Source organism: Physcomitrium patens, chromosome 25 (genome assembly GCF_059467195.1).
Source record: "Physcomitrium patens ecotype Gransden chromosome 25, ASM5946719v1, whole genome shotgun sequence".
NCBI lineage: Eukaryota > Viridiplantae > Streptophyta > Bryopsida > Funariales > Funariaceae > Physcomitrium > Physcomitrium patens.
Genome location: NC_143434.1, coordinates 8,351,829 through 8,378,891, shown reverse-complemented (window position 1 = coordinate 8,378,891; position 27,063 = coordinate 8,351,829). Strand labels below are relative to the sequence as shown.

At 38.2% G+C, this 27,063-nt stretch overlaps 6 protein-coding genes across 15 annotated transcripts; 2 read left to right on the top strand and 4 right to left on the bottom strand.

Moving 5' to 3' along the window:
• LOC112277315 (root phototropism protein 3) lies at positions 1-4,045 on the top strand. 2 transcript variants are annotated; one of them, XM_024509456.3, is made up of 6 exons: positions 1-683; positions 899-974; positions 1,091-2,179; positions 2,291-2,566; positions 2,738-3,130; positions 3,250-4,045. In XM_024509456.3, exons 1-6 carry the CDS (start codon positions 418-420, stop codon positions 3,427-3,429), a joined length of 2,280 nt encoding a protein of 759 aa, XP_024365224.1. In that variant the 5' UTR covers positions 1-417; the 3' UTR covers positions 3,430-4,045. The 2 variants fall into 2 exon arrangements, with proteins under 2 accessions (XP_024365224.1, XP_024365225.1); XM_024509457.3 differs by having other exon boundaries at positions 59-683; positions 905-974.
• A 530-nt stretch (positions 4,046-4,575) lies between these two features.
• On the bottom strand, positions 4,576-8,564 carry LOC112277316 (F-box/LRR-repeat protein At1g67190). 8 transcript variants are annotated; one of them, XM_090247288.1, is made up of 6 exons: positions 8,183-8,502; positions 7,962-8,027; positions 7,700-7,754; positions 7,198-7,429; positions 6,914-7,021; positions 4,576-6,742 (listed from the first exon to the last, which is right to left on the bottom strand). In XM_090247288.1, the coding sequence occupies exon 6, from the start codon at positions 6,417-6,419 to the stop codon at positions 5,154-5,156; it is 1,266 nt and encodes a 421-aa protein (XP_090103414.1). In that variant the 5' UTR covers positions 6,420-6,742; positions 6,914-7,021; positions 7,198-7,429; positions 7,700-7,754; positions 7,962-8,027; positions 8,183-8,502; the 3' UTR covers positions 4,576-5,153. The 8 variants fall into 8 exon arrangements, 3 of the variants coding, with proteins under 3 accessions (XP_090103414.1, XP_090103415.1, XP_090103416.1); XR_016500807.1 differs by lacking the exons at positions 6,914-7,021; positions 7,198-7,429; positions 8,183-8,502 and having other exon boundaries at positions 4,576-4,889; positions 5,074-6,742; positions 7,962-8,091; XM_090247289.1 differs by lacking the exons at positions 6,914-7,021; positions 8,183-8,502 and having other exon boundaries at positions 7,962-8,091.
• Positions 8,565-9,988: 1,424 nt separating this feature from the next.
• On the top strand, positions 9,989-12,355 carry LOC112277156 (putative diphthine methyl ester synthase). The gene is made up of 6 exons (XM_024509189.3): positions 9,989-10,365; positions 10,554-10,678; positions 10,832-11,061; positions 11,281-11,320; positions 11,644-11,735; positions 12,021-12,355. Exons 1-6 carry the CDS (start codon positions 10,216-10,218, stop codon positions 12,203-12,205), a joined length of 822 nt encoding a protein of 273 aa, XP_024364957.1. The 5' UTR covers positions 9,989-10,215; the 3' UTR covers positions 12,206-12,355.
• Positions 12,356-12,705: 350 nt separating this feature from the next.
• Positions 12,706-16,631, bottom strand: LOC112277155 (uncharacterized). 2 transcript variants are annotated; one of them, XM_024509187.3, is made up of 4 exons: positions 16,222-16,631; positions 15,977-16,117; positions 15,481-15,814; positions 12,706-15,307 (listed from the first exon to the last, which is right to left on the bottom strand). In XM_024509187.3, exons 2-4 carry the CDS (start codon positions 16,100-16,102, stop codon positions 12,882-12,884), a joined length of 2,886 nt encoding a protein of 961 aa, XP_024364955.1. In that variant the 5' UTR covers positions 16,103-16,117; positions 16,222-16,631; the 3' UTR covers positions 12,706-12,881. The 2 variants fall into 2 exon arrangements, with proteins under 2 accessions (XP_024364955.1, XP_024364956.1); XM_024509188.3 differs by having other exon boundaries at positions 15,551-15,814.
• A 136-nt stretch (positions 16,632-16,767) lies between these two features.
• LOC141044929 (uncharacterized) lies at positions 16,768-17,623 on the bottom strand. Its single transcript, XM_073531259.2, has 2 exons — positions 17,390-17,623; positions 16,768-17,057 (listed from the first exon to the last, which is right to left on the bottom strand). Exons 1-2 carry the CDS (start codon positions 17,549-17,551, stop codon positions 16,893-16,895), a joined length of 327 nt encoding a protein of 108 aa, XP_073387360.1. The 5' UTR covers positions 17,552-17,623; the 3' UTR covers positions 16,768-16,892.
• Positions 17,624-23,609: 5,986 nt separating this feature from the next.
• On the bottom strand, positions 23,610-24,761 carry LOC112277519 (putative glucuronoxylan glucuronosyltransferase F8H). Its single transcript, XM_024509964.3, has 2 exons — positions 24,213-24,761; positions 23,610-24,033 (listed from the first exon to the last, which is right to left on the bottom strand). Exons 1-2 carry the CDS (start codon positions 24,582-24,584, stop codon positions 23,767-23,769), a joined length of 639 nt encoding a protein of 212 aa, XP_024365732.1. The 5' UTR covers positions 24,585-24,761; the 3' UTR covers positions 23,610-23,766.
• Positions 24,762-27,063: the final 2,302 nt, after the last annotated feature.

Sequence of the window (27,063 nt, the reverse complement as noted above, 5' to 3'; positions counted from 1 at the left end):
TCAAGCACGAATTCGAGCAGATGAGATTATTGGGCAGCAGGATCATTGAAGCGCAGGGACAATACCTGCTGGGGATTGACGGTGAGCAGATATTAGGAACGAAATGGGGTACCGACTATAGAGCCGTGAAAAATATGAATTGTATTGTGTGATTGGCAGCGTAGAAGAAACGTATAAAGTCAGAGGCTTCAACACAGGAAGGATAAACTGGTTTTGACACACAATTCAGCGCGGTGTCAGAGCATACGGTGACACTGCAGCATTGGATTGTAGAACAAAACTAGAGTAAGAATGTGAGCTATGTTTGAGCAACAGAGATGCTTGAGGTGGAAAACCGTGTAGATGCACAGGAGAGAAAGGTTGTTTTCTGACTAAGTACCTCTTCCAATCAAGGTCTTGCATAGCTTTTTGTCAGAAATGGCCGCTGTGATGTCTCGACTGGGGCAGGAGAGGTCTCCGAGTTTCTCCAAATCTCGGCGCATGCAGAAGGCACCTCCGGTGAGAAGTCCGAAATCGGTATTGTTGCCGGAGTCACCGGACAGTTCTACAGAGTCAAGCTCGCTTACTAGTTCGATCCAAGGGGAGCAACTCGTGGAATGCACTGGCTTTAGAAGCCCCAAGAAGAAGGATAAAAGCAAGGCTACATCCGAAGCAAGGCTTGAGCAAGTCGATGATTACACTTGGTGAGCCATCTTCCAGAATGGCCTTTATTTTTTCTGTTCTCTATTTGTCTTTTCCCTTCCAGCAGCATACTACTTAACCCAGCAGAGTTGAGCGTGCTTACGAAGTGTACCAGATTACCACTTAAATTCATCAAATTCAGTCGTCGCAGAGTATGCAAGCACTTCGCAGTGTGGAACTTCGAAGTTCGAACTAACGCCGATCACGTTTTTGTTAGTTTCAGGTTTGTGTCTATTGATCAGCTGAGTGACTTGCTTGTGGAGGTCGAAGAGGTTTCCTTTCATCTTCACAAGGTGCTTTCGCAGTTTTACATATTAGTGATTGTTGCGTTACTACTTTCTCTGCCATCTGTTGTTGTAAGCTCCTCGTCCAAGCGCCATGTGTTCATATTCGTCCCGTGTATTTGCAGCTCCTGTTCCTGTCAAGGAGCGGTCTTCTGTTCAGGCTTGCCTCACAGTCCTGCGACTCACAAAAAGCTTATATCAACTTGGTTGATGTGCCTGGAGGAGCTGAAGCTTTCATGCAGGTGGTCAAGTTCTGTTACGGCATTGTGGAGGAACTCACGCCCACCAATGTTGCCACTATACTTTGCGTTGGGGAGTATCTTGAGATGGCGGAAGCCTTTGAGGAAGGAAATGTTGTGAGCAAAGCAGAAGATTATCTCAACATCGTGATTCTGAATTCTTGGCAGGAGTCCATCATTGTTCTTCAGTCTTGCGAGCTTCTCCTTCCCTGGGCTGCGGACATGAATCTTGTGAGGAGGTGCGCCGAGTCAGTTGCGGAGAAGGCATGTACCGATCCAAGAGGGGTTCGTTGGCATTACTCTGGCATGGAGATGAGTTCCACAATTAGCACAGTGTCCACAGTTACACTGGAGAGGTCGGTAGCTAAGGTTGCACCCCAAGATTGGTGGTACGAGGACCTCTCACATCTGACGATTTATTGTTTCAGTGAAGTAGTAGAGGCTATCAAGCAGAAGGGCATGGATCCGGACCTTTTGGGAGGTGCTTTGGAGTACTATGCCCAGCGCTGGCTTCCAGGGTTAGTAAAAGCAGAGCAACAAACTCTCTTGTTCAAAGGCACGAGCACTTATAGTGATAGTGTTGCATCTACAAGAAGAAACTCACCGGCCTCTTCGCCCAGGAGAGGTGGAAGCTACTACAACTGCTCAACCAAAAGCATTGGAGATGACGGTCAGACGAAATTGCATGAATCCATAGCTGAGCAGAACGGGAACCGCTTCATTCTTGAGGAGATAGTGAGCATGCTGCCGATGAAGAAAGATGCAGTTTCTTGCAGTTTCTTGCTTCGCATGACACGTGCGGCTTACATACTGAACTGCGACATTGAATGCAAGGCAGATTTGGAACGAAGAGCTGGTCTTCAACTGGATCAAGGGAGTTTGAGCGATCTGCTTGTTCCTTGCTTCTCGCATACTAGTGAGTATTTGTACGATATCGACATTGTGCGACGCATCTTGGACCATTTTCTCGCAAATGTAAGTCTCGTGCTAGTTTTTTCTGTTTTAAATGAAAGTGTGTAGCAATTTTCATTTTAGAGCATAAAGTCCTTCGTTGTGAACTAACTTGTGCTTTTGATAAATCTGCAGGAGCTGAATGATAAATCTATCTCTGGGAGCCCGAAGTCCTGTTCGGGTGAAAACAAATCAACACGGAATATTCGTGATGGGCTTCCTGCGAAAAAGCCACAACCAGCTCTGAATTCGAGGATAAAAGTAGCGAAGCTGATTGACTCTTATCTTGCAGAAGTAGCAAGGGACAGTAAACTCCCCTTAGCGAAATTCCAATTACTCGCTGAAGCCCTTCCCGAGGGTTCAAGATTGAGTGACGACGGACTGTACAGAGCAGTAGACACATACCTCAAGGTACTCATTCGTGATATCTAATCACTCTCCGAAGAGAAATCAATCTATGTTTCCCCTCAACTTTCTCAGTGAAATTCTCGTGCCCTTCGTCTGGTACTCATTCATCATACGATGATTTCTAACCATGACATATTTGTGGGTCATTCTGATGTTCCGTTGTGAGACTTGCAGATACATCCTACCATGACAGAACACGAGAGGAAGAGGCTATGTCGCATCCTCAATTGCCATCGCCTTTCACTTGACGCATGCACGCATGCCTCCCAGAACGAGCGCCTGCCACTCCGTTTCGTTGTCCAGGTACTCTTCTGCGAGCAACTCAAGATCCGAAGCACTGTCACGGAAGTCAGCAACTCAGTGAAGGAGGATCGTGCAAATGCTGATAATGTCAGTGTCGCATCACGAGAACCCACAGGCGCCGACTCGCAGCCAACTGCCAGCACCAGCGCCGAACTCCAAGAAAACGTCAATCAAATGGAAATCAGAGCTTTACAACGTGAACTCGCAACCATGAGAGTGAAGTGCATTGACCTGGAGAGGGACCACAGCACCATTCAAGATCGAGTACTATTTTCAACCCTTTTATGTTTTCTATTGTCCTCAAATTGCGACGTTATCATCCATATAAAAACCTTCGAACTTGAATGTGATTGCGTGCTCACTCGCGGCCATGACCACTGCAGGTTGAGCAAATATCAAGAATGTCCAGAGGACGCTCCTCCCCATGGACTTCTGGAGCGTGGAAGAAAATCAGCAAACTACAATTATTTAACCTCAAAGACCATAAAGACGGAGGTGATTCCATTCGAACTGACGAGTCGCGGTCTAGCAATCCCCGGAGGTGGAGAAACTCCATATCCTAGTTGCCAGAAGCCCTAGAAACCTCCATGGTCAGTCTGTTCCCTCTTTAGTTTTTTTTAGCTTCATTTTCTTGTTCTTTTCTTTTTTCTTTTTTCTTTTTCTTTCTCTCTAGCTGTCCCCTACAAAAGCCGATCTCATAGGTTTGTTCATATTGCCACACTCGTGCGTCTAGAGACCGGATCCAAGAGTCGAAACCAGACGAAGGAAAATCAATCACGGGACGAAACCGATGCCAAAGAAAGCGCATAGGTTCGACATGAAACCTGATATTTGATGCCAATGCACTGAGGGTTGAACTATTCGTCGATCCAGATCTACCCAACTTTAAGTTATAGCACACACTAGCAAGCGTTTCTCCGTGCACATCCTCACGGCGAAACGCTTGAATTGTATATACTATCCTTGAGACCCGTAAATCCCCTTCCTGGAGCGTTTGCTTCTATCTACTCTGTCACGCTGACCAAGGCAATGAATTGGTGTGTCCTCTCGTCTTCTATTTCGAAACCATGCCTGGAGCAAGGCGAAGATATCATCCCGTGTGGAATACTTTCTCAATGTGGGGAATTATGTCGAACCTTATTTTCAATGGATAATTGAATTTCACATGGTGAATTAAAATGTGGTTTTTTGGACTGTGATCTCAACTCTCGATTTGAAACGTTGAGAGTTTAATTTATTTTTTTTTTTTTTACCAATGGAAAAGAACAAACTCTGCACCTTATTTTCCTAATGAACTCCTCTTGAATCGTGATTTAAAGCCACCCTTTGAACAATTGACACAGTTTTCTATCATGCCGATGGATCTCGATAGGAGGTGAGGAATTGATGTCTCGCCCCTGGAAGGCTTTGAAACATGGGTAAGAACTGTGGCTTCACTTCAATAGGTTGGTGGAGGTTCTTAACATCTATGCCTCGTTATCACAAGAACTCTTCACAAAAGGCTGTATGTATTGAAAGATTCTATTCTCTCCATTTACTCTTTTGTAAAATCTCCTATACCAAAAATCTCATACAGAACCTCAATACTGATTTGAGACCCAGTTGGGAAATGGTGATGCTATTTACACTTTCTGCATGAACCCTAAGCTAACCGCAACACAAATGGTCTACCTTAAATATCAAAAGCAGATGCGTTGCTAAACAAGACATAATACAAAGAAGGTCACCAAATTGAAAATATGGTGAATTTTCCACAAATATGGCACACAGCCAGAAGCGTGGCAAACTTTGCAACACCTTAAAGGCTAAATCCATATAGTTCCTCTGATGAAAACAATCTGTTGTGCAGGTCCTAACATGTAAATCAGGACGCAGTGTTTGTGGCAGCCATTTTAACTCCGAAGTGCGTCCACTTATCCAAGCGACCTAAGTCACTTGGTTAATCCTCTCAAAGCATAATAAATCGGAACGTCAAGTACGGTCCAACAGTCGAGTACTAGCATGAGTTATGAGAAACCCACACCTGCACGGATGATCTAAATCCTCAGAACTCACCATTGTATTCTATACTCATTCGCTACAGCAATGCATAACGCACTGGCATCAAAATGAACATTACTACTGGAAACAGCTGGTACTCCACAACGAGGCATATCGCATTGCAAAAGCTACAGAATGATAAAATCGGAGGTGCCAAGAAAGAGTACCTAAACACAGCTAGAGGACACTCCAGTAGCAAACTTGCTTCTCCACTCAGCAGATTAGTTGCCACGGAAGATAGCCAGCCTCAGGTGTAATTGAATTCGACATTCACATTAGAGAATCTCCGCATGAGATTCACTATGGAGGTGGTGAATTTCCCAATCATGTGAAAATCATCTGCCTTAGAATCAGAGAGAATGCCGTGGATCACCAGTTTTCTCAGACTAGGAGATCTCTGCAAAACTCCCCCAATCCACTGAACAAAGAGGTCATTGATGACTGAGGACCCTAGTTCCAAGAAGAAGACCTTCTCAAGAAGAGATGAGCCCCGTAAGACCTGAGAGAGCATCCCATCATCTAATTCATAATTCAGAGCAAGACGATTCAGGCGAGGAAAGGACACAGCTATTGTCTCAATGTCCACATCCTCACGCCCAATGTCCTCCTCAACAAACCTTAGTCGCCAGAGCCGGAGCTTGCTGAGCTTCGACGCGCGTGAGATGATAGGGAAGAACCGGGACCAAGACATCTCGAAGTCGCTCACATCTAGATCCTCGAGCAACTCCGAGGCTTCCCCAATATCCATATCCATCATGTTTGTACCCTCAATTTTCAGCACTCGCAAACTGTTCTTGCTCTTTAGAACGAAAGTATCCATTTGTGTGCTTTTCAGGTGTAGAGTCTCTAAATGGTCAGCCTCCAAAATGACATTGTCCAATGTCAGATCTTCTGTGTAGAATGTATGTAAACTGGAGCTCGTGAGTCGCAGGGTGTTTGCAGAGTTTGATACGTTGATATCTGTTTCAATGAGAGAGAAAACCTCCAGCTTTGGACACGCCGAGAGTAACGCATTAAGATCCGCCGACGAGACAATGACACGCGAAAGTGTAAGATGTAAAAGAGATGGGAATCTCTGAACAGCTGGATCAACTGTAGGTATCAATGTATGCCCCAAAACCAGACGCTCCAGCTTAGTTTTCCCACACCGTTCAAGGACATTTACACAGGGCTTTGTCTTCATCATATACGTCAAGAATCGAAGGGACTCGCGGGTGAACATGAGCCATGCAATTACTGGAGCTGCTGAGAACTCGTTGTTGTTGCCTAACATGATTGAAAGGTGTTGTAGACAAGACGTCTGCATGATTGTCTGTGTGATGAGAACTTCGAGATCTTCAGTCGCAAGGTCCCGATAGACAGGCCAGTCAGCTGTATTGAAACAAAGCGTGTTGAGATGGTGACGGGCTGCTACTCTCCATTTGCGACATGTTGTAGAGGCCACCACCACATCACGCGCAGCACCAAGTTTCGACAAGATGTTGCCTATAACTTCCACCGGAAGAGATTCCATCTTGTTACTCACAGAAGTTTCTTCCGTTTGGATTTTCTGCTCTTGTTTCTGTTTTTTTCGCAATGCTGGGCAGTAATCTTGTAGAAGCCGATGTTACAAACCGAAATTCAACTCAGTCATGATTGCAATCACCACCAGCCTCGATGGCCTAACATCTGCCTGGTCAATCCTTAAAATCAGCTCTTTCCTCCTTCATCACGTCTCTGCATGCCCCGGCTTAGGAGCATAATCACCCTCGTGGTACAATTATGACAGACACCAGCACAGCTTCCCCCTCAAAAAAGTCTTCAATTGAAATTCGAAGACTTACACGATCAAGCCACCTGTACAAAACACCCAATGCTATCACAAATTCAGCGACAATTCCCAAAATAATGCTAAGAAAGATTCGTTAGAGCATCTCAGTTGGACTTTCTATAAATCAAAGCTGCACAAAACACAATGGTAAATCACAAAAAAAAACCCCAGAAACTGACTAAGAAGGCGAAATATACCGCAACACATTTTTCCAGCCCTGAGTTACGCTAGTTCAAAAAAGGTGAAGAGTCGGTCTAGTTGAAACTACGGTTATTCATGCGTATGAGCGAACTCAGCTTCACTTACTGTCAAGCACATGAAGAACTTTGAAATGGAGAAGTGATATAAGCAACTGGCTAAAATAAACGAAGGAAAGAAGGACAAAACATTAGAAAGATCTCATTATTAGTCACACATGTCAATTCCAACCGTCCATTATAATCGTTGAGCTTAAAATCAAACATGAAGAAGTCGCCTAAACCTTGTGCAAAAAAAGCCCGCTGGTGCAAAAGCTCAGGGCAACACCCAATTTTCTCCAGAAAGATAGCACTCAAACTGGAATTACATGTTAAAATAGCTTCTCAAATTGAAACACAGCTTTCAACGAGCCCAAGCAGCTTCTAGGGTTAAGCTCATCCACAGATAGAGCTTTCTGAAGACCTTGATGATAAAGTCTCGTTTTCTGCTGGAGCAACGAACATCGCATCTTTCCTCTGCGAGAACTACTTTCGAATCATATCCTCCGGCATAAAAAAAAAAAATCATACATGAAAAATATTAAATTGGGATAGAAGAACCCACAGTTGATCAAGATCGATCCTCAGCCCACTTCACAAGACCATACCTCCTCTCCTCTGCTGTACTACCACCGGGACTAGTTACCATAAATCTACTAACCCCGTTACATGTCACCACTCAAATTAGGTTGCGTATAGAAATGAATTTGCAACATGGAAAATAGTTGGAAAACAAGGGGTACCCACCTTCGTATCAAACTGAAGAACACGCCTACGTAAGAGATTTGGCGACCAATTTAGGCTAAAAGACACAAACCACAGACATAACTCGGCTCAATCCAGCTATCCTGAGGAATGCGGAGTCTGCAGAAATGGAAGTAAGGCTACGATAGCAATACTTTTCTAAGTGTACACTTAACTCCAAGAGAAGCCTTAAACCGAACTCGCAGAATGTACAGCATGTCTGTACTGACATAAAATAGCCAAGACGTCCTTGTCGGTAACAAACCTGTCTGTGCGAATGGAACCCAACCCAGAATGAGGCCTAGAAATTCTCACTCTCGTTGCACATCATCTGCACGAATCAACGAAACATCCTAAAAGCACTGATGCGAGTTATCCGACACAAGCACTAAGCCCTGAATCGGCAGACAGAAATTCGACAAACAGTGGGATGCCGCCAAGTCGAAGGCCCCTCTCACAGACAGTTCCGATCACCAAAAATATTACCGTCCCGGGTGCGTGCTTGCTTTTCGCTGTGGCTCTCATATCCTCATATCACAGGTCGACGCAGTCTCTCTCTCTCTGACTCGCAGCGCGGTGTCTGACCCTCAAGGGGAACCAGAACAACAGGAAAACGCTGATATAAAGATACATGGGTACTGCCACTAAAAGCGTGACACAAATCCCAACAACTTGCAGCAGGTGTAGGAGGAGCAAAATCGGAAATAGTGGGTCTAAAAGTAAGTAAATCCGGCGAACTTACTTACCCATCACTCAGGAAAATGGACTCACTCGCTCGCTTCCTGCTTCACTCGTCACAGTGCAACGCTGTGAGCAAGAAACAAACACAGTTCCAGTGAGAGAAGGGAAGGGACCACTAGCCTTGCAATGCCTTGGCTACTCTCATGCGCTCTTAGGTTCCCTCTGGGCTGCGGAGCGGGATTCGGTCCCCGAGGGTTAGTTGATCTGTGCCCGCTGTGACACCGTGGACAGAACGCTCGGATGAACGTAGAGCCTTGTTTTCGGATGATCGCACACTTTCGTTCTTGGATGAACGTGGGTTCTCCTGTTCGGATGAATGTAGACCTCGCACTTTTCCATGTTTGGATGACTCACTATAAAAAGGATAGTTATTTCGTGTACTTTATTTAGAACTAAATATATTATAAGATCTTATTAATGTTGGACCCAATTGTGTTGTTGGAAATTATAACATGTGTTTGGTTAGTAGATGTCAAATCAAAAAAATTAATAGAGGACGGTTTTATTTTTAAAAATAAAGATATTACTTTAGTACATTACATGAATTGTCAATACGATCTGTTTTTGGTTTAACAAAATACGTGAATGTTATCTTTGATTATGAGTTTCCATATTGTATTGAAACACTAAAATAAACCCACTAATATAAAATGTTAATATAAAACAAAATCCACAAAATATTGTCTTTTAGTGTGTATATGTAGTTGACGTGCAAGTAAATAATAGTAAAGTGTGGGTTGCAAAATGGAATTAACAATATTTACAGTTTATGGTAATTGAACATTACACTGGCTAATTTTTATATTTATTTATTAATTTTTTATTACATGATGTTTTGAAGCATATAAGTAGTAAAAAGTAAATTTTTAACATTGATTTGATTGTTTTAACAAAGATGTTAAAAATTGGATTTGAAACTTTACTCTTCTTTTAAAATAAAACTTTCCAAGAAAATATCATGTATGAATATGTATGTATATGTCTGTATATATATATATATATATATATATCCATACACACACACAGAGGGAGAGAGAGTCTAAAAAAAATACAAACCCCATCTTTATAGTTTAGTTTTTCTTGCACATGTAAAACAGAAAGTAGTATCAAAACCTCTCTTGTTCCTCCTTACATTCTTAAAAACAGAGAATAATCACAAGTCCGTTTCTTCCTCCCTAAAATTTAAAAGAAATAGAAGAAGAAAGAAACCCAAATCACAACAAAAGTACCAAATTAAAATCCCTAATTAAACCAGATTTGAAATAAAAGCAAGCGAGACCACAAAGCAGTTAAGGCACCGCAATAGGGCAGCACAAATCGGGCAGGGAAATTTTGGGCATGAACGGAAATTGAATAAACGAATTTGGATGAAATCACTTTCTTTCATCCTTATTGACGAGTTTACTACTTCCCCCCGTCAAACTGAGAAGCCCCACCTTTGGAAGTGACAGCCGACCGCGACTTCGTTCGTTCGTCGAAAAATCGTTTACTGGACAATCGTCCGTCAATACGAGAGCGAGAAATGTTTTCGTCAACGAACCCCTAGCTCTAATACCTAGATCGTCGTCCCACGCAAGGGCTACCGGAGCGACAGACAGGGTTTAGGAATTCAAGCCGAACTGTAGCTGGATCAGCAGCGAACAAGTGATTCAAGTCGATCTGACTTGTGGGTTTTGGGCTGTACCTCAGAATTCGTAGAAAGATCGCGAGAACAGAAGGTTTTCGCGATTTTTAGAGGTGATCGAGGGCGTTGTGCGAGTGCGTTCAGAGAGGGGGCAATGTTGTATGTTGTGGGCTTGGGGCTTGGTGATGAGAAGGACATCACGTTGAGGGGGTTGGAGGCTGTTCGGAAATGTGACAAAGTGTATTTGGAGGCGTACACCTCCTTGCTGGCGCTCGGGCTTGGCCCTGATGCCACCACGACGCTGGTAGGGTCTCAGTTGATGAGCGTTTTTGGGTGGTGATGCGAGTGGTGCTGGTCGCTAACGTAATTCTGAGAGGAAGCTCCTTCTCATAATCGATTGTTCAAATTGATTATACGAAGCGTATGTAAAGGTCTTGTCATGGTTGAATTGGCCTTCGATGGGTTGACTGTGGTAAAGTTTTTGTGGTGCAGGAGAAGATTTATGGGCGACCAGTTGTAGTTGCTGATCGTGAGTTGGTCGAACAGGGCGCTGAAGGAATTTTAGAGGAAGCTCGCACCCTGAATGTGGCATTTCTAGTCGTTGGTGACCCGTTTGGGTAACTGCTCTGCTTTGCTATTTGGCGTTGAATAGTTGCAGTAAGTTATAGTATCTACGAGAGAAATGCCTTTGCAGTGAGCTTACTTTCGTAGCTTACGCGGATGGTTTGTGGTCTAATGACTAACTTCGCATTAATGTGTTGTTTCTTCAGAGCCACAACTCACTCGGACTTGCTTGTCAGAGCTAAGACCTTGGGCATTGATGTCGAGGTAGTGCACAATGCGTCGATTATGAACGCAGTTGGAGCTTGCGGATTGCAACTCTACCGGTTTGGGGAGGCCATCTCGATTCCTTTCTTCACTGATACATGGCGACCCGATAGCTTCTATGATAAAATCGAAGCAAATCGGAAAATCGGGTTGCACACATTATGTCTCTTAGGTATGTTTCCACACACTTCACCGTAAGAGCTGTAAACATGAGCTGTTTTGTTTGCTTAAGTTTATGTCATTCAAAGTTGTCTTTATTTCCGTATTCAAAATGGAGACTCTCTCTCTCTCTCTCTCTCTCTCTCTCTATATATATATATATATATATATATATATATATACATATTTAATATTCAAATTTACAACTACTTTGTCATCTTCTACATTACAGACATCCGAGTGAAGGAGCAATCAGTTGAAGCTTTGTGTAGGTGAGGACTTGAGCAGTTGAGATGACTTTCATGTTCGTTCAATTTTTTCTCTTTCTTTGTAACATAATTATCGTCCCTCGGTTGATTTTGATTTCCGTAACGTAGTTATTTCTCTTTTTCTTTTGAATGGCAGTGTGTCTGTCAGACATTCGACAACAGTTTTATGGACCTTGTACATTGTTGAAAGTAATTTCGCTGCTTATCTAGGCTAGAGTGTAAGTCTTTGGCACAGTGCATGATCAATGAAAATTGCCATGGACATCATTTTCTGAGTAAAACTAAATATTCAACTTCGCAAGCTGAATATGACGTATGTTGAACAGGGGTAGGAAAGAGTATGAGCCTCCTAGATACATGAGCATCAACACCGCCATTGAGCAATTGCTTGAAGTAGAGGAGACGCGTGCGGGCAAAGGTCCGTTTCAGTTTCTTTCTTTGCAATTCTACACATAACCAACCCATTGCATTGGAAGTACTCTTTCATCTTAATAGCATCTTCCTACTTAACGTCCTAGAAGCCTTGGAATAGTTGCACATGCAAACATACATTGTCCCACAGCATTCCCCATGTTCTTGTCCTTAAGCCGATAAACAGCAGCAAGCAATTAAGCATCCATCTGCTTCATAGGTTTTCGACTTTAAACAGCATTATTCTTAGTAATTTAATAACTTGGAATTATTAATCTTGGTGGTTTTGCAGTGTATAGTGAAGAAACTCTGTGCGTTGGATTGGCTCGGTTGGGTACTAGCACACAAAAGATAGTCGCCGGCTCAATGAAGGAGCTTCTTGATGTGGACTTTGGGCCCCCATTGCATAGTGTAGTTATTGCAGGTACAACACATGTGATGGAAGAAGAATTCCTGTCCTTCTACAAACCATCATAGATGCTATTAGTTTCAACTACTGTTCTTTTATCACGTACTAAAAATATCACTTTGCATTCTATAGAAATGGGAACGTCCAATTGAATGCTGTTGACCCTTATCTAGGGTTATTATTCTTGGCAATATATAACTTCAGGCTTGATTCTGATATGAGAGCCTAGCATTGTCATTGCCTGTGACATGTCTTCCCCAGGTTCTCTTGATCTACGTACAGTTCATTCAGTGGAAAGAGCCTACCTCTGAGTCTTCATTTGGTTTTAACTTTTGTGGTGTTTGACGCCTCACGCAGACTTTCAGACAACTGTTTTATCTTATGCCTGGAAACGATTCTGATGCAGAGTTGTAAAATACTGCCTACAATGATACGTCAAGCATTCAGGAAACCTGAAGTCATTTAGTCACATAATGACCAGGTTGATATAGAATATTGGAACTACATAGCTCAGTCTTTTTTATGCACGGAAATAGCACCAAGTTATTATGGTACGCAATGCCGCAAGTAAAAACGAACACACATCCACACTCTTTATTATAGTCCGAAATGGATGCTGCTTAAAATGTACATGTTATGACCGTTTATGGAACTCTATAAAATTACAAGGGAGGTTGTGTTTTTCGTGTAAGAAATATCAACACTGAGCATGTGATCGTTTATCAGAGGTGATCAAAAGGTATATTACAGGGACCCTTTTCGCAACAAGCCGGACTTTGGGGGATGCCACCGACCGGTGTGTCCCTTATTTGAGCTTCCGTTCTCCAGTTTCATAAAGCTTCGAGCAGGCTTAGAAAAGAAGAGTATTAACCCGATCGAGAAGAACCCAACAAAGAAACCCACTATAAACCCAGGGGTGGTGAAAAGATCATTGAAGGAATTTCCTGATGATGGTGATGTCGAGCTGCAGGGATCAAGAGGAAGGCCACAGAGCCCGGGATTGCCAGGACGATAGGCAGAGGTATTTTGGGACTGTAACGGGGATGCTTGGGGAATAGGACCAGATAGGTCGTTGTTGGCAAGATACAGAGATTGTAGCTTGGCATTTTTGCCCAAGGATTCCGGGATACTACCAGTCAGAAGATTGCTAGAGAGATTCAGGGACGTCAAAGGAATTGCACCAATATTGTCAGGAATGCTACCTGTGAAGAAGTTTGAGGAGAGATCGAGATACGTCAACTTCACAAGCTTGGTAATATCCACAGGTATGACGCCCCCCAGTCTGTTGTGCGATAATTGTATGGAAGTGACATATTTGAGAGAAGTACTGTACGTTACCTGTCTATCCTGGACAGTAATCGTAACACTCTGAATGTAAGTCTGAGAGTTGTCTGTAGGAGTATCGGTTGTAGTCGGTGCGTCAATAAATCCACGAGGGTTGCTGAAGTTGCCTCGTAAGTCATCCGTGAGATTATTATAATTGAGTTCCAGCACTTGCAGCTTAGGGAGATCCCAAAGCCATGACGGGATTGAACCCTGTAGCTGGTTGTTTCCTAACAGCATCACCTGCAGAGACGACAATTTGGACACATCAAATGTGGCCGGAAATTTCCCAATTAGGTTGTTCCGAGTGAAATCCAATGTCGTGAGTTGGTTGCTGCCTTTCGTTGAGTTAAGGGTGGCAAGTGATGCGAACACATCTCCTGTAATCGAGTTGTTGCGCACGGACACCGACTTCAGATTGGTCATGTTGCTCATATCCCATGCAAAGTCTCCTTCGAGCTGATTATTATCAAGTTTAGCTGTTTGCAAAGAAAAGCAATCCGAGAGATTACTTGGCAATCCTCCAGTTAACCGATTGTTAGAGAGATCAAGTCTCTGAAGATTCTTACAGTTGCCGAGACTGCTCGGAATTGACCCTTGAAGCTTATTCTGCGACAAAACCAATAGTGTCAAGTTCCTCAAGTTTCCAAGCTGTGCCGGGATTGTCCCGTTAAGAGTGTTGTTATTGAGGACAAGATTTTTGAGATTGGAGCAGTTCCCAAGCGTTGTAGGTATCTCCCCGTAAACCTTCGTGTCGAATACCACCAAATTCTCCAATTTCTTCAACCTTCCGAACTCTGGAGGTATAATCCCGGTGAGCTTGGGATTAGAATTTAAATGCAATTGTACCAGCTTTGAGCAGTTCGACAGCGAAGCAGGAATCGTCCCATTAAGATCATTGCCATGGAAGTACGCATACTCTATGTTGGACCAATTGCTGAACACTCCAGGTATTTCACCCGTGAAATGGTTGTTGTCCACCTGAAAGTTTTGCATTCTAGGACAAATGCTAAATTCTGGCGGGATGGTGCCGGAGAGATTGTTGTTGCTAACGCCGATATTCTCCAACTTGGGGCACTTCGATAGGGTACCCGGAAGTGGTCCGGAGAAGTTGTTTCTCGATACAAAGACATGCGTCAGGTTCTCGCATGTATCCCCAAAGAAAGTAGGAAGTCGCCCAGTGAGGTTGTTATTCTCGCCATGAATTTGCCACATTCCGCTGCAATTCTGCAGAAAATCCATGGTTCCGTTCATCTTGTTATACTGGAAGTAGACAATACTCAACTTCTGCAACTTCCCAAACCCCTCAGGAAGCGTTCCGGTGATGTTGTTAAACCCCACCAGAAATCCTTGCAAATTGGGAGCATTTGCAAAGCCTCTCGGAATCTCTCCTACCAAATGATTGTCATTCACCGCAAAGCTCTCCAGAGTGGTACAATTTCCAAAACTCTCAGGGATACTTCCGGTTAACTCGTTGTTCATGGCCAAAAACATTTTCAACTTTGGAAAAGTACCGAAGTCGCTGTGAATTTCTCCGTCGAAATGATTTGAAGACACATCCAATTGGAGCATATTCTTACATTGTGCTAACTCTTTTGGCAATCCACCCGTCATATTATTGGAGCCAATATCCAGAGTCTGGAGGAGCGTAAGGTTCGAAAGCTGAACCGGGATGTATGACGTCAGATTGTTGCCATGTAAATTCAGGGTCTTCAAATTTTTCAAATTCCCCAACTCTGGGGGAATAGGTCCCGTTAATAGGTTACTTTGCAGGATTAGGACTGTCAGCGAAGACAGCAGTGAGATGTTCGGGGAAATCAAACCTCCCAGCTTAGCACCTTCGACACCTGCTTCACATCAAGGTTGGAATCTCCATCCTCAGAAAACGCACTCGCAAGAACAACAATCTGGCCATTGGAATGATGCAATGTATCCATGAATGCTGGACGATTGTATAGCGTTAACAGTTTTGCAAGCATTGGTTGAACAGGAGATTGAATGGACATGTAGTAGAGATGACCTGTGATATTTAATTGCACTACTCGACGAATGGTGTTATTACTCGTGATGTTGCTGCAAAGAATGCCTACCCATTCGCAGTGGTCTTGATTCGAAGTTCCATTCCATCCTGCCAGAATACCATTAGGATCGAGTACTCCTCTCTTAAACTGCAAGAGCGCATCCTGTTCGCTAGCGAGAATGTTGGCAGCTTGAAGTAACTGTCGCCCCCCAGGGTGCTCGTGCAGGGCGTCTTCTTCAAAATCGTCATGGATCAAGCCTTCAAAGAGCGATGGGTCGAATTCATTGGGTATTGAGACGAGTCTCTTGAATCTCTCAGATTCTTCTTGGCGAACCTGCTTCAACAACCACAAGCAGTTGACTGGGTGCGTCGAATAACTTGTAGGAGAAATTTGCAACCAATTCACTACGGAGGTCCAAGAACAAGCATGCTAATGTTGTAGATGCAACTCGATCTCCCTCTCTTAAGTGTGTCATACTGTTTGATCCAGACGTACCTTGGTAAAATCTGTGGACTCTTCCGACTCATCGTCCCAGTCCTCGTCCCTAAAGCTCTCAGCCGTCAAATATGACGCCGTAAGCAAGAAGCAAACTGCCAGCAGGAGAAGGATTGTCTTCATCATGTTCACCACCTAATTCTGCAAAGAATAGTCAATGCAGCTCTACATCAGCATCTGCATTCGTTGATTTTGAAAGATAAAGATGCGTAGTCAATTCAATTATGGACCAGAGAAGATCATGCCTGATTCCTGAAAACCTCCGAGGTTTTAATTTGTGCTTCGGGCGACATCAGCGTCCGAAAACGCTTGAAAGCCTGGAATCTACTTCCGGAGCTCCTGGTAGTTCAATTGCGAGTGACATCCCAAGTTGGCGTTCACCCTTGCACACTGCTCTTAACGAAGAACTGCATATCCCGCGAGTCTCCGCGCTTAAACCTCCGCTAGGCTCTCCGAAACCCCGGTTATTATCTAAAGCCCAAGCTCCCGTGAGCACTTACAAACCAGTTGTGTCCTACAAACTTGCAAGTTGAATTCTGACCCCACTAATCGTTCAGTGGCAGGTACTGTATACCATCTCCAGATTGTGTGCACCCTCTATTATTCCCATCACAAACCAACTTACAGTCGCAGGACTACTCCTTCGGGTGTGCCAGACAAAAGAGCCGGCATCATGCACCACAGTTTCCCATAAATAGATGCCAAGCAGTATCAAGTGGCGTGAAAGACACTCGAACAAAACAGAATCGGCAAATCATTCATCAAATAAATTGAACCCTTCGGCAACAGAGTTTTGTATTTCCAGACAGGATTTATTTATAGCGACGAGAATCATCAACATCTTGTGGCACAGTGGGCAACTCATCCCAGACACTGCGAAAAACCCTATATGGACTGAGATCCCCTTTAAAAAATCTTATCGTCTTCGGGTTTCAAGGAAGACGGAGTTTGAGCTGCCCGCGTCGGCCTGCGTGGCAGAATTGAACAGTGCCAAAGCCTTGAACGCGTAGAAGGAAAAAGCGTCATCACATTCCCTACAGCGAAACCCTCTCAACAGTGTTGGCCCCCGGATGCTGCAAACCTATTATGTCGGCCAAGAGATAGACGACAGGCGTTTTGTTAGCCACACATTCCACATGATCGAAGAAAAAAAGACGAGTCGTTACCAGTCAACACAGGAGACGGACTAGGTCCTACCAAGCTCAATTCTCAAGTGGCGCAAACAAAAACACAAAAGGAAATTGCAAGTGGGGTGCCGCGGCTTCAGCGCCGCACATTAAAGTATCTGATACAAAATCCCAAAGGCAGTTTCGGGCGTAGAAACATCAACTCGCAAGAAAGAATCGGTTGTGGGTCGTCGGATTGGGATCGCTTTTGATGCAACGAAAGGGACCCATCAAATGGTGGACTTACGATTCCTCCAACGAAGTTGAATTCAGGGAATTCGTGTCGTCCTTCGGCTGCTTGCATGAGACCCTCCAACTCCGACATGGCCGAAGCTAACCCTAAACAAATATCCTTCCGTTCATTTCGGTAATAATACGATCGATGGCTCGTGCGTTTATCATCCGTCATTCATCCACATGCGAGGATGATGTTTTCCTTATCATATTTTATATATTTGTTTATTTTTAGATATATTTGTATCTTTCATTTCGAACGGATAGACATAAAAACGTAAAGTCAACATTTATATTTTTAACGTACAGTTGACGGGTTACCTTGTTTGTTTTGTTTTGTTTTGTTTTTTTTTTCCCGTTGTTGTTGTTGTTTTAAAAAATGATACAATCATGAAAGGAACATGTGTTTATTTTGTTATAACTCTCAAATGTGAATGAGTGTGTCTGTGTATCTGTACATGTGTACAATTGCTTGATGCTTAAAATCCCAAAAAAACCAACTTGACTTTGTGCATGCAATTATACAATAGACAAAGAAACAAAAATTAATAAATCTATACACACATACACACACACATACATACATATATATATATATATATATATTTATACATACTATAACAAAATTTACACTAATAATTTAAATTACTATCAATAGTTATATTTTATAAATATAGTATTTTTTATTATATTTTGATTATAAGTAAAATATAAATAAATACATATTTTAAGGAGTAAATCTACTTATAATCGAATTATGTTTACACTAAAAGCAATTTCAATATAAATATAAGTTTTTTTTTTTAATGTATTTTTGACAATTAAATTTAGTTTGATAGAAAATTTGATGCATAAGTCTTGTTAATTTTTAAGTAAAATAAAATAAAATAGTGTGATAGATTTTAAATCAAAACATGTATATAAACATATAATGATATTAATAATAAAGACTTTATAAAATAATTTGTTTACTTCATAAAAAGTGAACATCATAAAATTAAGTAATCTATATACAATCTAAATAATACTATATGAATAAATGATTAACAAAATAAAACATCAAGATATTGTATTGTCATTTCTAAGTTTTAAAACTATAATTAATTAAGATTAACAAAGTTTCATTTGATGTAACTAAGTACCTCATAAATTCTAACAAATAGTACAAAGATTTAAAATAAAAACTTATTTAAATCCAAACTTTGAACCATAACTTAAGTTACATATATTATATTGCTAATATTAGTAAATATGGATATATGTTAGATAATCTTCTGATTATATTAAAAAATATAAGCTTAATTTTAAAAACCTAGACAAAATGTGATATTTTATAACTAATATTATACAAAATATTTTAAATAAGTTTTTTTGATTTTTTATAATTTAATCAAGGTAAGATTTTTTTATACTTTTTTCTTCATTAAATAAAATATAATATATGTAAAAAATAAAATAAATATATCTACTAAAACATTGAAGTTTAATTAAAGAATTGATTTTTTTTTTGTTTTTTATATTTATTCTCAATATATATATATATTTTTTAATTTAAACAAAAAATTAGAATGAAAATTTATAGAAGGATTTATTTTGTTACAGAACTAGCATCATAATGTGCAATATGAATACTATATTGTTTATATTGTTTGGACTAATCTATGAATATTTGGCAATTTTAGCTTTAATTGGTAGATTTTTTTTATGCAATAAATTCATGAATTAATTCACAAAAAGATAGGACATTCTTACATTAAATAACAATAATAATAAATTAAAATAGTATTTAAGCTATAGTTGGACATGAAAATACAAAAATATGTATTTGAAGCTATTAATATACTTTTTGGACTTTCTAGCAATTCCCTTCAACTTGAAGTTATTTTAAAATCATCTTTAATTGATTAATAATGTATCAAAGATAAAGAAGATTATTATACTTAAGATCAACATAGATGTATGCTTATCAATCATTATAAAATCTTTTGACTCAAAAAAAGAAAAAAGAATAAATATAATTTTGGAATAATTTTATTAGAGTTTTACATATTTATCTTTTAATTATATGCAAGAAATTTGAAATGCAAACATATGTTAGTCTTTAATCTCCAAGCTTTAACTATGTTATTATTATAAAAAGAGAAAAATAACTTCTAACAAAAAGAACTATATATACTATAAAATACTTAATATTTCTAATATATATATATATACATATATATATCAAATATTCAAATGACTTCTCTACTTACTAAATTGATCCATTCTATCATAACTATCATTAGAAAAATAAATCATCTCCAAAAACCATCATTACAATTATAGCCCTCATTTCCACCCTCCTTGTTTTTAACTCCCACTCCTTCCATTTCCAGCCTTCTTCATTATGATCCCCTCCCCTCCCTCCCATTCTCTTTTCTTTGCTCCAAGCTCTCATCTCAATCTCCCTCATTTCCTCTTATTCCTCCTCATTCTCCATGATAAGGTGGATCAATTTAATAAATAGGTGGGTCATTTTAACATTCCTATATATATATATATATATATATATATATTTGTTATAACTAATTTAGATTCATTTTATATTTCTTTATCACACAAATAGATTAGAAAAATAATAATTATGAGACAAACTTATATATTAGTAAAAAAAATCAACATTTTATCTTTTTTAACATCTATTTTTTTAAAATGTAATTATATATAATATTATTAGAAATTCTTTATTATTTGCAAGCCTACTTGATTACAATGTAATTGAGTAATGGATCTAATTGAGTAAGAAATATCAAGGACATATAAAAAATGCTTTATAATTTTAAAAAACTATGAATTATATATATATATATATATATATATATATATATATTTTGGGACCGTTTGGAAAGAATTCAATCACATGATTTATAACATCATTTATATTACCAAATTAACTATACACCTTTATTTGGAATGGCATAATAGATTGTGCTAAAATGGGATGATTAATTGTTAAAACCAAAACAAAACAAAATTCTGACACTTAAATAAATTCAATCAACTCTTTTGAACAACATAAAGAACAAATAAGTTTTTTTATATTAGCCCTATTCTAAAGCTTAAGATAACAAGATATTATATACTGGCAGGATATAGAAAATTTTTCTTTTATTAAAATATCCACCCAACTCACCTAATCCTTGCAAAAATAAAAATAAGAAATAAAATATAAGCACCAATGCTATCTGTTGTGGGACATGTACTTCTTCAGTAGAAGTCTTCTGTATTTTATTTTAAAAAAAAAATAAAAAAAAATAAAAAAAACAAAAACAAAAAACAACCTTAAGAAATGGGCAAGAATCACAGCAATCAAGTCCAATACACAACAATAACGTCCACAACCATGAAGGACCAGAGTGTCCCCAGCAAGCATCTTGAAAGTGGGGAATTTTTGGGGGTGAATCTGAAGACTTTTGAGCAATTCATCGAAAACATGTGTGTGGTTTTTTGAAGGGTAGGTGATAAAAGTTCCACAGAATTCAGGGTGGGGGTGGGTATCGACGTATTTTCGCCACCAACTTCAACGGCGTTATTGTGTTTTTTCTTCATGTAGTAGTAGACCACATGGGGTACAGTTGAATTGCATTGCATTGGGATAATATTGGCAACAAATGGGGTACGGCTCCCTTCCGCTTTTAGAGGCGCATTCTTCTCCTGTTTCCCGGACCAGACCCGGCAACAACATCAACCATCACTCACTCACTCACTCACTCCACTGCACCAAAATGGGACCCACCTACTGTCCAAGCCGAAGAACGAACAAGCTGGATCCCACCTTTGGATCCCACACTACCAGCCTCGAACTTTCCACAGCCAGCTCTGAACCCCCTCTCCTCGTTCTGCTGCAGGAGAGACTTGTCTTTCTCATTCATCAAAGTGGACGATGGTGGTGGTCCGCTCATGCCGAGATTAGCTGCTGCACCACGTGAAAAGGGTGGGTTCCTCCTCCTCTGCGGTACCCATTACTATTTACTGATGTTGTAGTAGTGGTAAGTAGGTAAGTAGGGAGGTGCCAAGTCTCTTCGCGGAGACTGGTTTCGTTTACTTCGGATATGCTATGCTAGATTGCTAAAACAAAAGAAGAAAAAAGAAGAAGAAGAAAGAGATGCCGCACAAATACAATCACAGAACAAAAAACAAAACAAAACGAAGCAAAACAGTGGGGTCATGCAAAAGGAATGAGAAGATGTTGATGCTGCTGTTGAAGGGTAAGCAAAGTTTCTATTGCAGGAAATAGAAACTGGTGACAAATAGAAACAGGAGCTTAGTGCACTTGCAGGCGTGAGAGCAAAGAAGGAGGAATAGAAGAAGTATCTTATTTGAAGGATCTGTCTGTAATTTAGATGTTTGAGTAGATTGTTTTATTTGTATGTGATTTGTATTCTTATAATTTTGATTATATATGATTATTACTATCATTATTATTAACAAAATTTTAATACATTGTAACAATGTATTAAAATTATAATTGTATATATATATATATGTATATATATATATAATTTTCAGATATTACGTTTAGAAATATATATTTTAGATATTTATGTGTATTATATGGTACATGTTCATTTCTATTTTATGTACTCTTCATTATTTTTATTTTTTGAACTTCATTTTGTTTTAGATAATAACTGAGCATTCTGTTTTTACAAAGGAAGATGAAAAAAATGTCATAATTACTTTAATGTTTTGATGATTAAAATTTATTATTATTATTTCTAAAATAATATTATTTTAAAACATTTGGATCATAATTTTATTTTGATTTTATTTTTTTTTAATTTGGTAGAAAATATTGCCATTGAAATTTTGATTGTATTGAAATTAACATTCTTTTAATTTATTATAGTTTTTAGAAATGCTATTTTTTAATTGTGATCTTATTCTTAACTTTAATTAGTTTTTAACTTTATTATTACTCAATGTCCTCATGTTTATTTTTTACCAATTATTTTGATTCAACTTATGCAAAATTAATGTTTATTTGAATGGATATCCTTTATCTGCAAAACAAAATCAAGTAAATCATTTAGAGTTGTGCTCTACATATTTGAAAGAAATGTTGGACTTTAATGTTGTAAAAGAATTTTATAAGGTTATTTATTTATTTATTTTCTATACAATGATATTAGTATTGTAAATTCTTCTTCAGAGATCAACATTAATAAATATCAATAGTACAAATTCTAGTAATATATAAAGTAATAAGTAAGAAATATCAAATTCCTCAATGCTTATGGATAATAAGAATTTATTTAAGACTTAAATTGTGAAAAAAAAAAAAAAAAATCTTTTAGGTATAAGATATTTAGCATTATAAAGTTAGTTTTTAACTATTAGTTCTTTTTATTTTTAAAATTTTTAAATATTTGATTTGTAATTAAAAAAATATGTTAAAAAATAACTGTAGATTTATTTATTTATAAGGACTAAAAAAATATTCTATTTTATCTTATATAATAAAATAAATTAATATTGACAACACTTTCTAATTGGTTATAGATTTGAGATAATGAATGGCTTAATACAAAAACAATAATAGTTAAGTAATTGGTTCTTTTCAAAAATAATAATATAGGAGCTAAAACATTGTTTACAAATGGAACTACAACTACATTATTACATATAAAAAATTACTTGATGGTGAGACCTTGTATTAAAAAATATATACATTTATGATTCCCATACATAGGTTCAATTATAATCTTACATTATTAGAAATAATTAAAGAAATGAAGTTAGTGAATTGTAGTGGCAACAATCAAAAATCAAAAGATTACTTCACTAAGGTATATAACATTAATGGTAGTACAAAAAAAAGTTCATTCTTATTATTGGATTAATGATTTGGCGAATTCTTAAACATATGAATAATTTGAATCAATATTATAAAAACATGCCTTTCTAAAATTTTATGAATCCTTTTATATGTTATGAATGATACATATGGATGAGAATAAATTCAGGGAGTTGTTAAAGCCATACCCCACATTACCATCCCATGATTGATTGCATCCATCCACATCTTTGTTCCTTATTCTAAGTCTCCCATCCCCCATCCCCCTTTCCTAGCCTATGTTCCCTATCCCCATCCCCCTTTCCTAGCCTATGTTCCCTATCCCCATCCCTCATTCTATGTCCTCCAAAATTAATCATTACTTAATTTTAGGTGTAGCTTTAACAACTTCCTAATATAAAAAGTAGAGAAAATATATTTTTTTAATATAAAAAATTGAGAGAATATCATGGGTACCCCTGCAATATGTTGAAATAGCAAATATACCTCTAATAGCAAATATATCTATTGCAAATCTACCCTTGAAGTTGATAAGCTGTAAACTTATTTCTATTTCAGGTGAATCCCGGGGCGGCAGATCCGTGAAAGCATGCGCGCATTGCTTTCAAGCCACTGACGTTCTTAGGATTTATCTCCATTTTTCCACTGAAGAAGGCAAATATATTTCTCGGATCTTTGATGTAAGATGCGGCGACAGAGGGCGAGACGTATGGAGGGATCTGTATGTGTTCTGCTGCTTGACAGGGATGAAAGTCCTGCACTCCTAAGTTTGAAGGATTAAAGAGTTTCGTGTAAATTCTGGTATTCCATGCCTCTGTCTCCTGCATCCACAATGTCATATAAAGTATCCTAGTCAGTATGAGAAATTATCAGTCATCGAACTTGGTCAAAACCGGGCCTTGTCCATGCCTAAACAAGAAATGAACGGGGATAAACTACAAACGTTTACAATATCCTATCTTAAGATTTGAAACTAAAGGAATCAGATTCCAATGCTCACCAGGGTATGAAAACAGACACTGTTGTCTTGTGAAGCGGCAAAAATCTGATCCCTTCCACCACTGCGATTCCAAAACTCCATCTTTGTCGACACATGATTCACGGCTGCTTCCATTAACTTACGCGCACGTCCGAGCCATGGAGTGCCAGTCTTTGGGCTAAATTTGCACGAGACATACACAAGTATGAAGAAATAATCGGCTTCGTAGGGATCCAAAGTCCCGATGGATCCAAATTTCCCACCGTAAACTCCATGGAAACTGGACAGATGAAGAAGTGATTGCTGAAAACTCTTCAAGAAGTAAGTAAACGAGCTATGGCTTGGAGTTTCTCTGTGCCCGTTACTCTTCAGAACTACTGAAACACGATGCATCGCTATTCTGGAAAGAAGATTGTCAAATTGGCCCAATTCAACAATCAAAATGTTTTACCGGCCGAGTAAAGATTTGAAGTGCTCTTGCTTTGAAGCATCGACAAAGAAAGTAAAGAAAAATGATCAACAACAGCGCCCCTTACTACCCACACCACTCAATTGCGTATTTTTGTCTTGAAGAGTTTCGAGCAATCACAAAACAGTGAAGCCCGCAGCTCGCTTATCTTTTTTGATCAGACTCATCATAAAGAATTGAGAGAAAGCAGCTATTCAGTGGATTTTTATTCCACAAGATTGCTTTTTATTCAGAGACTGCACCTTGATGTTGCCTTCGTTGTTATTGATTGCTTTTTATTTTAAACAAAATATTATTGATGTTTTGATCCTGGTTTTGAAATTACATTTTTAGTGCCTTTTTGCTATATTGCTGGAATGGTGAAACTAACTATTTCTAACACAAATTATAAATGTATCATCTATTTGAATAGAAAGATGGCTTTTATCATCTATAATTATAGTTTTTTATTAAATGTATTTAAGTATATTATTTTTAATTAAACATTTAAATCAAAATCAAAATCTGATTTTGATATTGTTAAGAAAATGGTTAAATTTAGTAAAATACAGAACACCAATTGGTTTATATACATAAATTAACAATAAATCAACACTGATGAATATGCAAGTAATAATGTTCTGAAAAACTTACTTCTTACACAAATTATGAATGTATCACAGACCAAATATTTTTTACTTTTAAATTTGGCATGTTTGTAAATTTTTCAAGGTCCTTGTTTAAACCTCACTTTCAAAATATGATGTTTTAGAAAAAACCATAAAAATTTGTTCCATAGACTTTTTAAAGAGTTTTTTTCCATCACAATTGCAGCACATTTGAAAGCTATTCAAAATAACAGAATTATTTCCTTTTTTGCCCGAAAATATTTAAGAAGTTCTTAACGACTCGCTAGAACAAACAGCTTATTAGTTTAAAAAACAAATAAAGAAAATAAAAATTAATGAACAGACGACCAAGTGAAAACTTATCAAAAAATCAAAATTATTCTGTCGGTATGTGAGTGAGTACAAATCCTGGGCAACTCGGCTCAATAAAAAATGAAACATTCAGTATTCACAAACACATAAGAATCAAGAATTTCATTAATCTTTACACCAAACACCGAATGAAAATAATTCGCCTAATAACACACAGGCCAACATCTAGAACCGGAAAAAAAAAAGGATCACAGACAAACACATGAAGTAATCAACTGCACTACTCTACAATACGTGCATGAAAACAACACAACATCACCCCCCACAAAAGAAAGCATGGCGTAAGAAGAACACACACAATTTCTAAACACACAGACAATGATCAAACCAAACACACACAGACACACAAACTGAATCATCAAACTGCACAGAATGCTTACGATCCAGAGTCGCATAAAGAGTGAGAGAGAGATGAGTACCAAAAACATTTGAGTTTAATTGCAATGGAATTGTACAAGTTTCCAGACAAGGCCATGGACACATTGTGCACAGCGAGCACGCTATCCGGCACCAAAAACTGGAGTGCAGATGCGAACTACGCTTCTTACAACATGCACACCAAAGCTATGTCAGGCACAACTGTACAAAGTATACATGTACAAAGTATACATGTACAAAGTATACATGTACAAAGTATACATAGAAACAACAATTCACACTCACATAGCCAAAAAGTGATCATGTGGCATGCGGTTTGGGCCCCGGATTCACCTAAAATAGAAATAAGTTTATGGCTTATCGAGGTGGATTTGCAACTATCACTGAAGGGTATATTTTCTATTATCAAGAATACATATGATATTTTTCTTAAGAGATATTGGCGCTTACAACATTAATAATATTTTTTGTGTAAATATTGTGTATAGAAATGTGATAGGTTTAATATATGGCTATATAATATGATTTATATGTATGTTAAAATAAGTTTACATAAAGAAGTAGATAAAGAAGTAGATAAGATTAATATTAAAAAATAAAGTTATAATTTAGCTATAGATTAAAATTTACTATTTTAATTAATTTTTTCAACAATATAACCTTACATTGTAAACTTAGCATTGTAAAAGAGAATAAAACATAAAAAAAAATAAAAAAAATAAAACACTAGTACCAAAATTTATAAAAATCATAATATATATATATATATATATATATATATATATATATATATATATTTGTATGTGTTGTATTTATTCTCTTTTAAAGTATCCATATGAAAAATGATAAAATTTAGGAATAATTAGAAGATATAAATCATCTATTTATTGCAATAAAAATAAAACAAAAATAATATAACACAAATAAAATAATTATTTTAAATTTATGTATGTATATATATTTATGAATTATCTAAAAATTAGATTATGTATTTTTACATCTATATAAGTTTTTACATTTTTATATAATGAATTATGTATTTTTA

Excerpts from the sequence above, each read along its gene's own strand:
- LOC112277156 (XM_024509189.3), top strand. The coding sequence starts at position 10,216 with ATGTTGTATGTTGTGGGCTTGGGGCTTGGTGATGAGAAGGACATCACG. Across the intron at positions 10,366-10,553 it reads CTGATGCCACCACGACGCTG|GAGAAGATTTATGGGCGACC; the intron begins GTAGGGTCTCAG and ends TTTGTGGTGCAG. Across the intron at positions 10,679-10,831 it reads GTCGTTGGTGACCCGTTTGG|AGCCACAACTCACTCGGACT; the intron begins GTAACTGCTCTG and ends TTGTTTCTTCAG.
- LOC141044929 (XM_073531259.2), bottom strand. The coding sequence starts at position 17,551 with ATGACGGATGATAAACGCACGAGCCATCGATCGTATTATTACCGAAAT. Across the intron at positions 17,058-17,389 it reads TCAACTTCGTTGGAGGAATC|GTTTGCAGCATCCGGGGGCC; the intron begins GTAAGTCCACCA and ends CCGACATAATAG.
- LOC112277155 (XM_024509187.3), bottom strand. The coding sequence starts at position 16,102 with ATGATGAAGACAATCCTTCTCCTGCTGGCAGTTTGCTTCTTGCTTACG. Across the intron at positions 15,815-15,976 it reads AGTCCACAGATTTTACCAAG|GTTCGCCAAGAAGAATCTGA; the intron begins GTACGTCTGGAT and ends TTGTTGAAGCAG. Across the intron at positions 15,308-15,480 it reads AGTGCAATTAAATATCACAG|GTGTCGAAGGTGCTAAGCTG; the intron begins GTCATCTCTACT and ends GATGTGAAGCAG.
- LOC112277315 (XM_024509456.3), top strand. The coding sequence starts at position 418 with ATGGCCGCTGTGATGTCTCGACTGGGGCAGGAGAGGTCTCCGAGTTTC. Across the intron at positions 2,567-2,737 it reads CAGTAGACACATACCTCAAG|ATACATCCTACCATGACAGA; the intron begins GTACTCATTCGT and ends TGAGACTTGCAG. Across the intron at positions 3,131-3,249 it reads ACAGCACCATTCAAGATCGA|GTTGAGCAAATATCAAGAAT; the intron begins GTACTATTTTCA and ends TGACCACTGCAG.
- LOC112277519 (XM_024509964.3), bottom strand. The coding sequence starts at position 24,584 with ATGCATCGTGTTTCAGTAGTTCTGAAGAGTAACGGGCACAGAGAAACT. Across the intron at positions 24,034-24,212 it reads GTGTCTGTTTTCATACCCTG|GAGACAGAGGCATGGAATAC; the intron begins GTGAGCATTGGA and ends TTGTGGATGCAG.
- LOC112277316 (XM_090247288.1), bottom strand. The coding sequence starts at position 6,419 with ATGGAATCTCTTCCGGTGGAAGTTATAGGCAACATCTTGTCGAAACTT.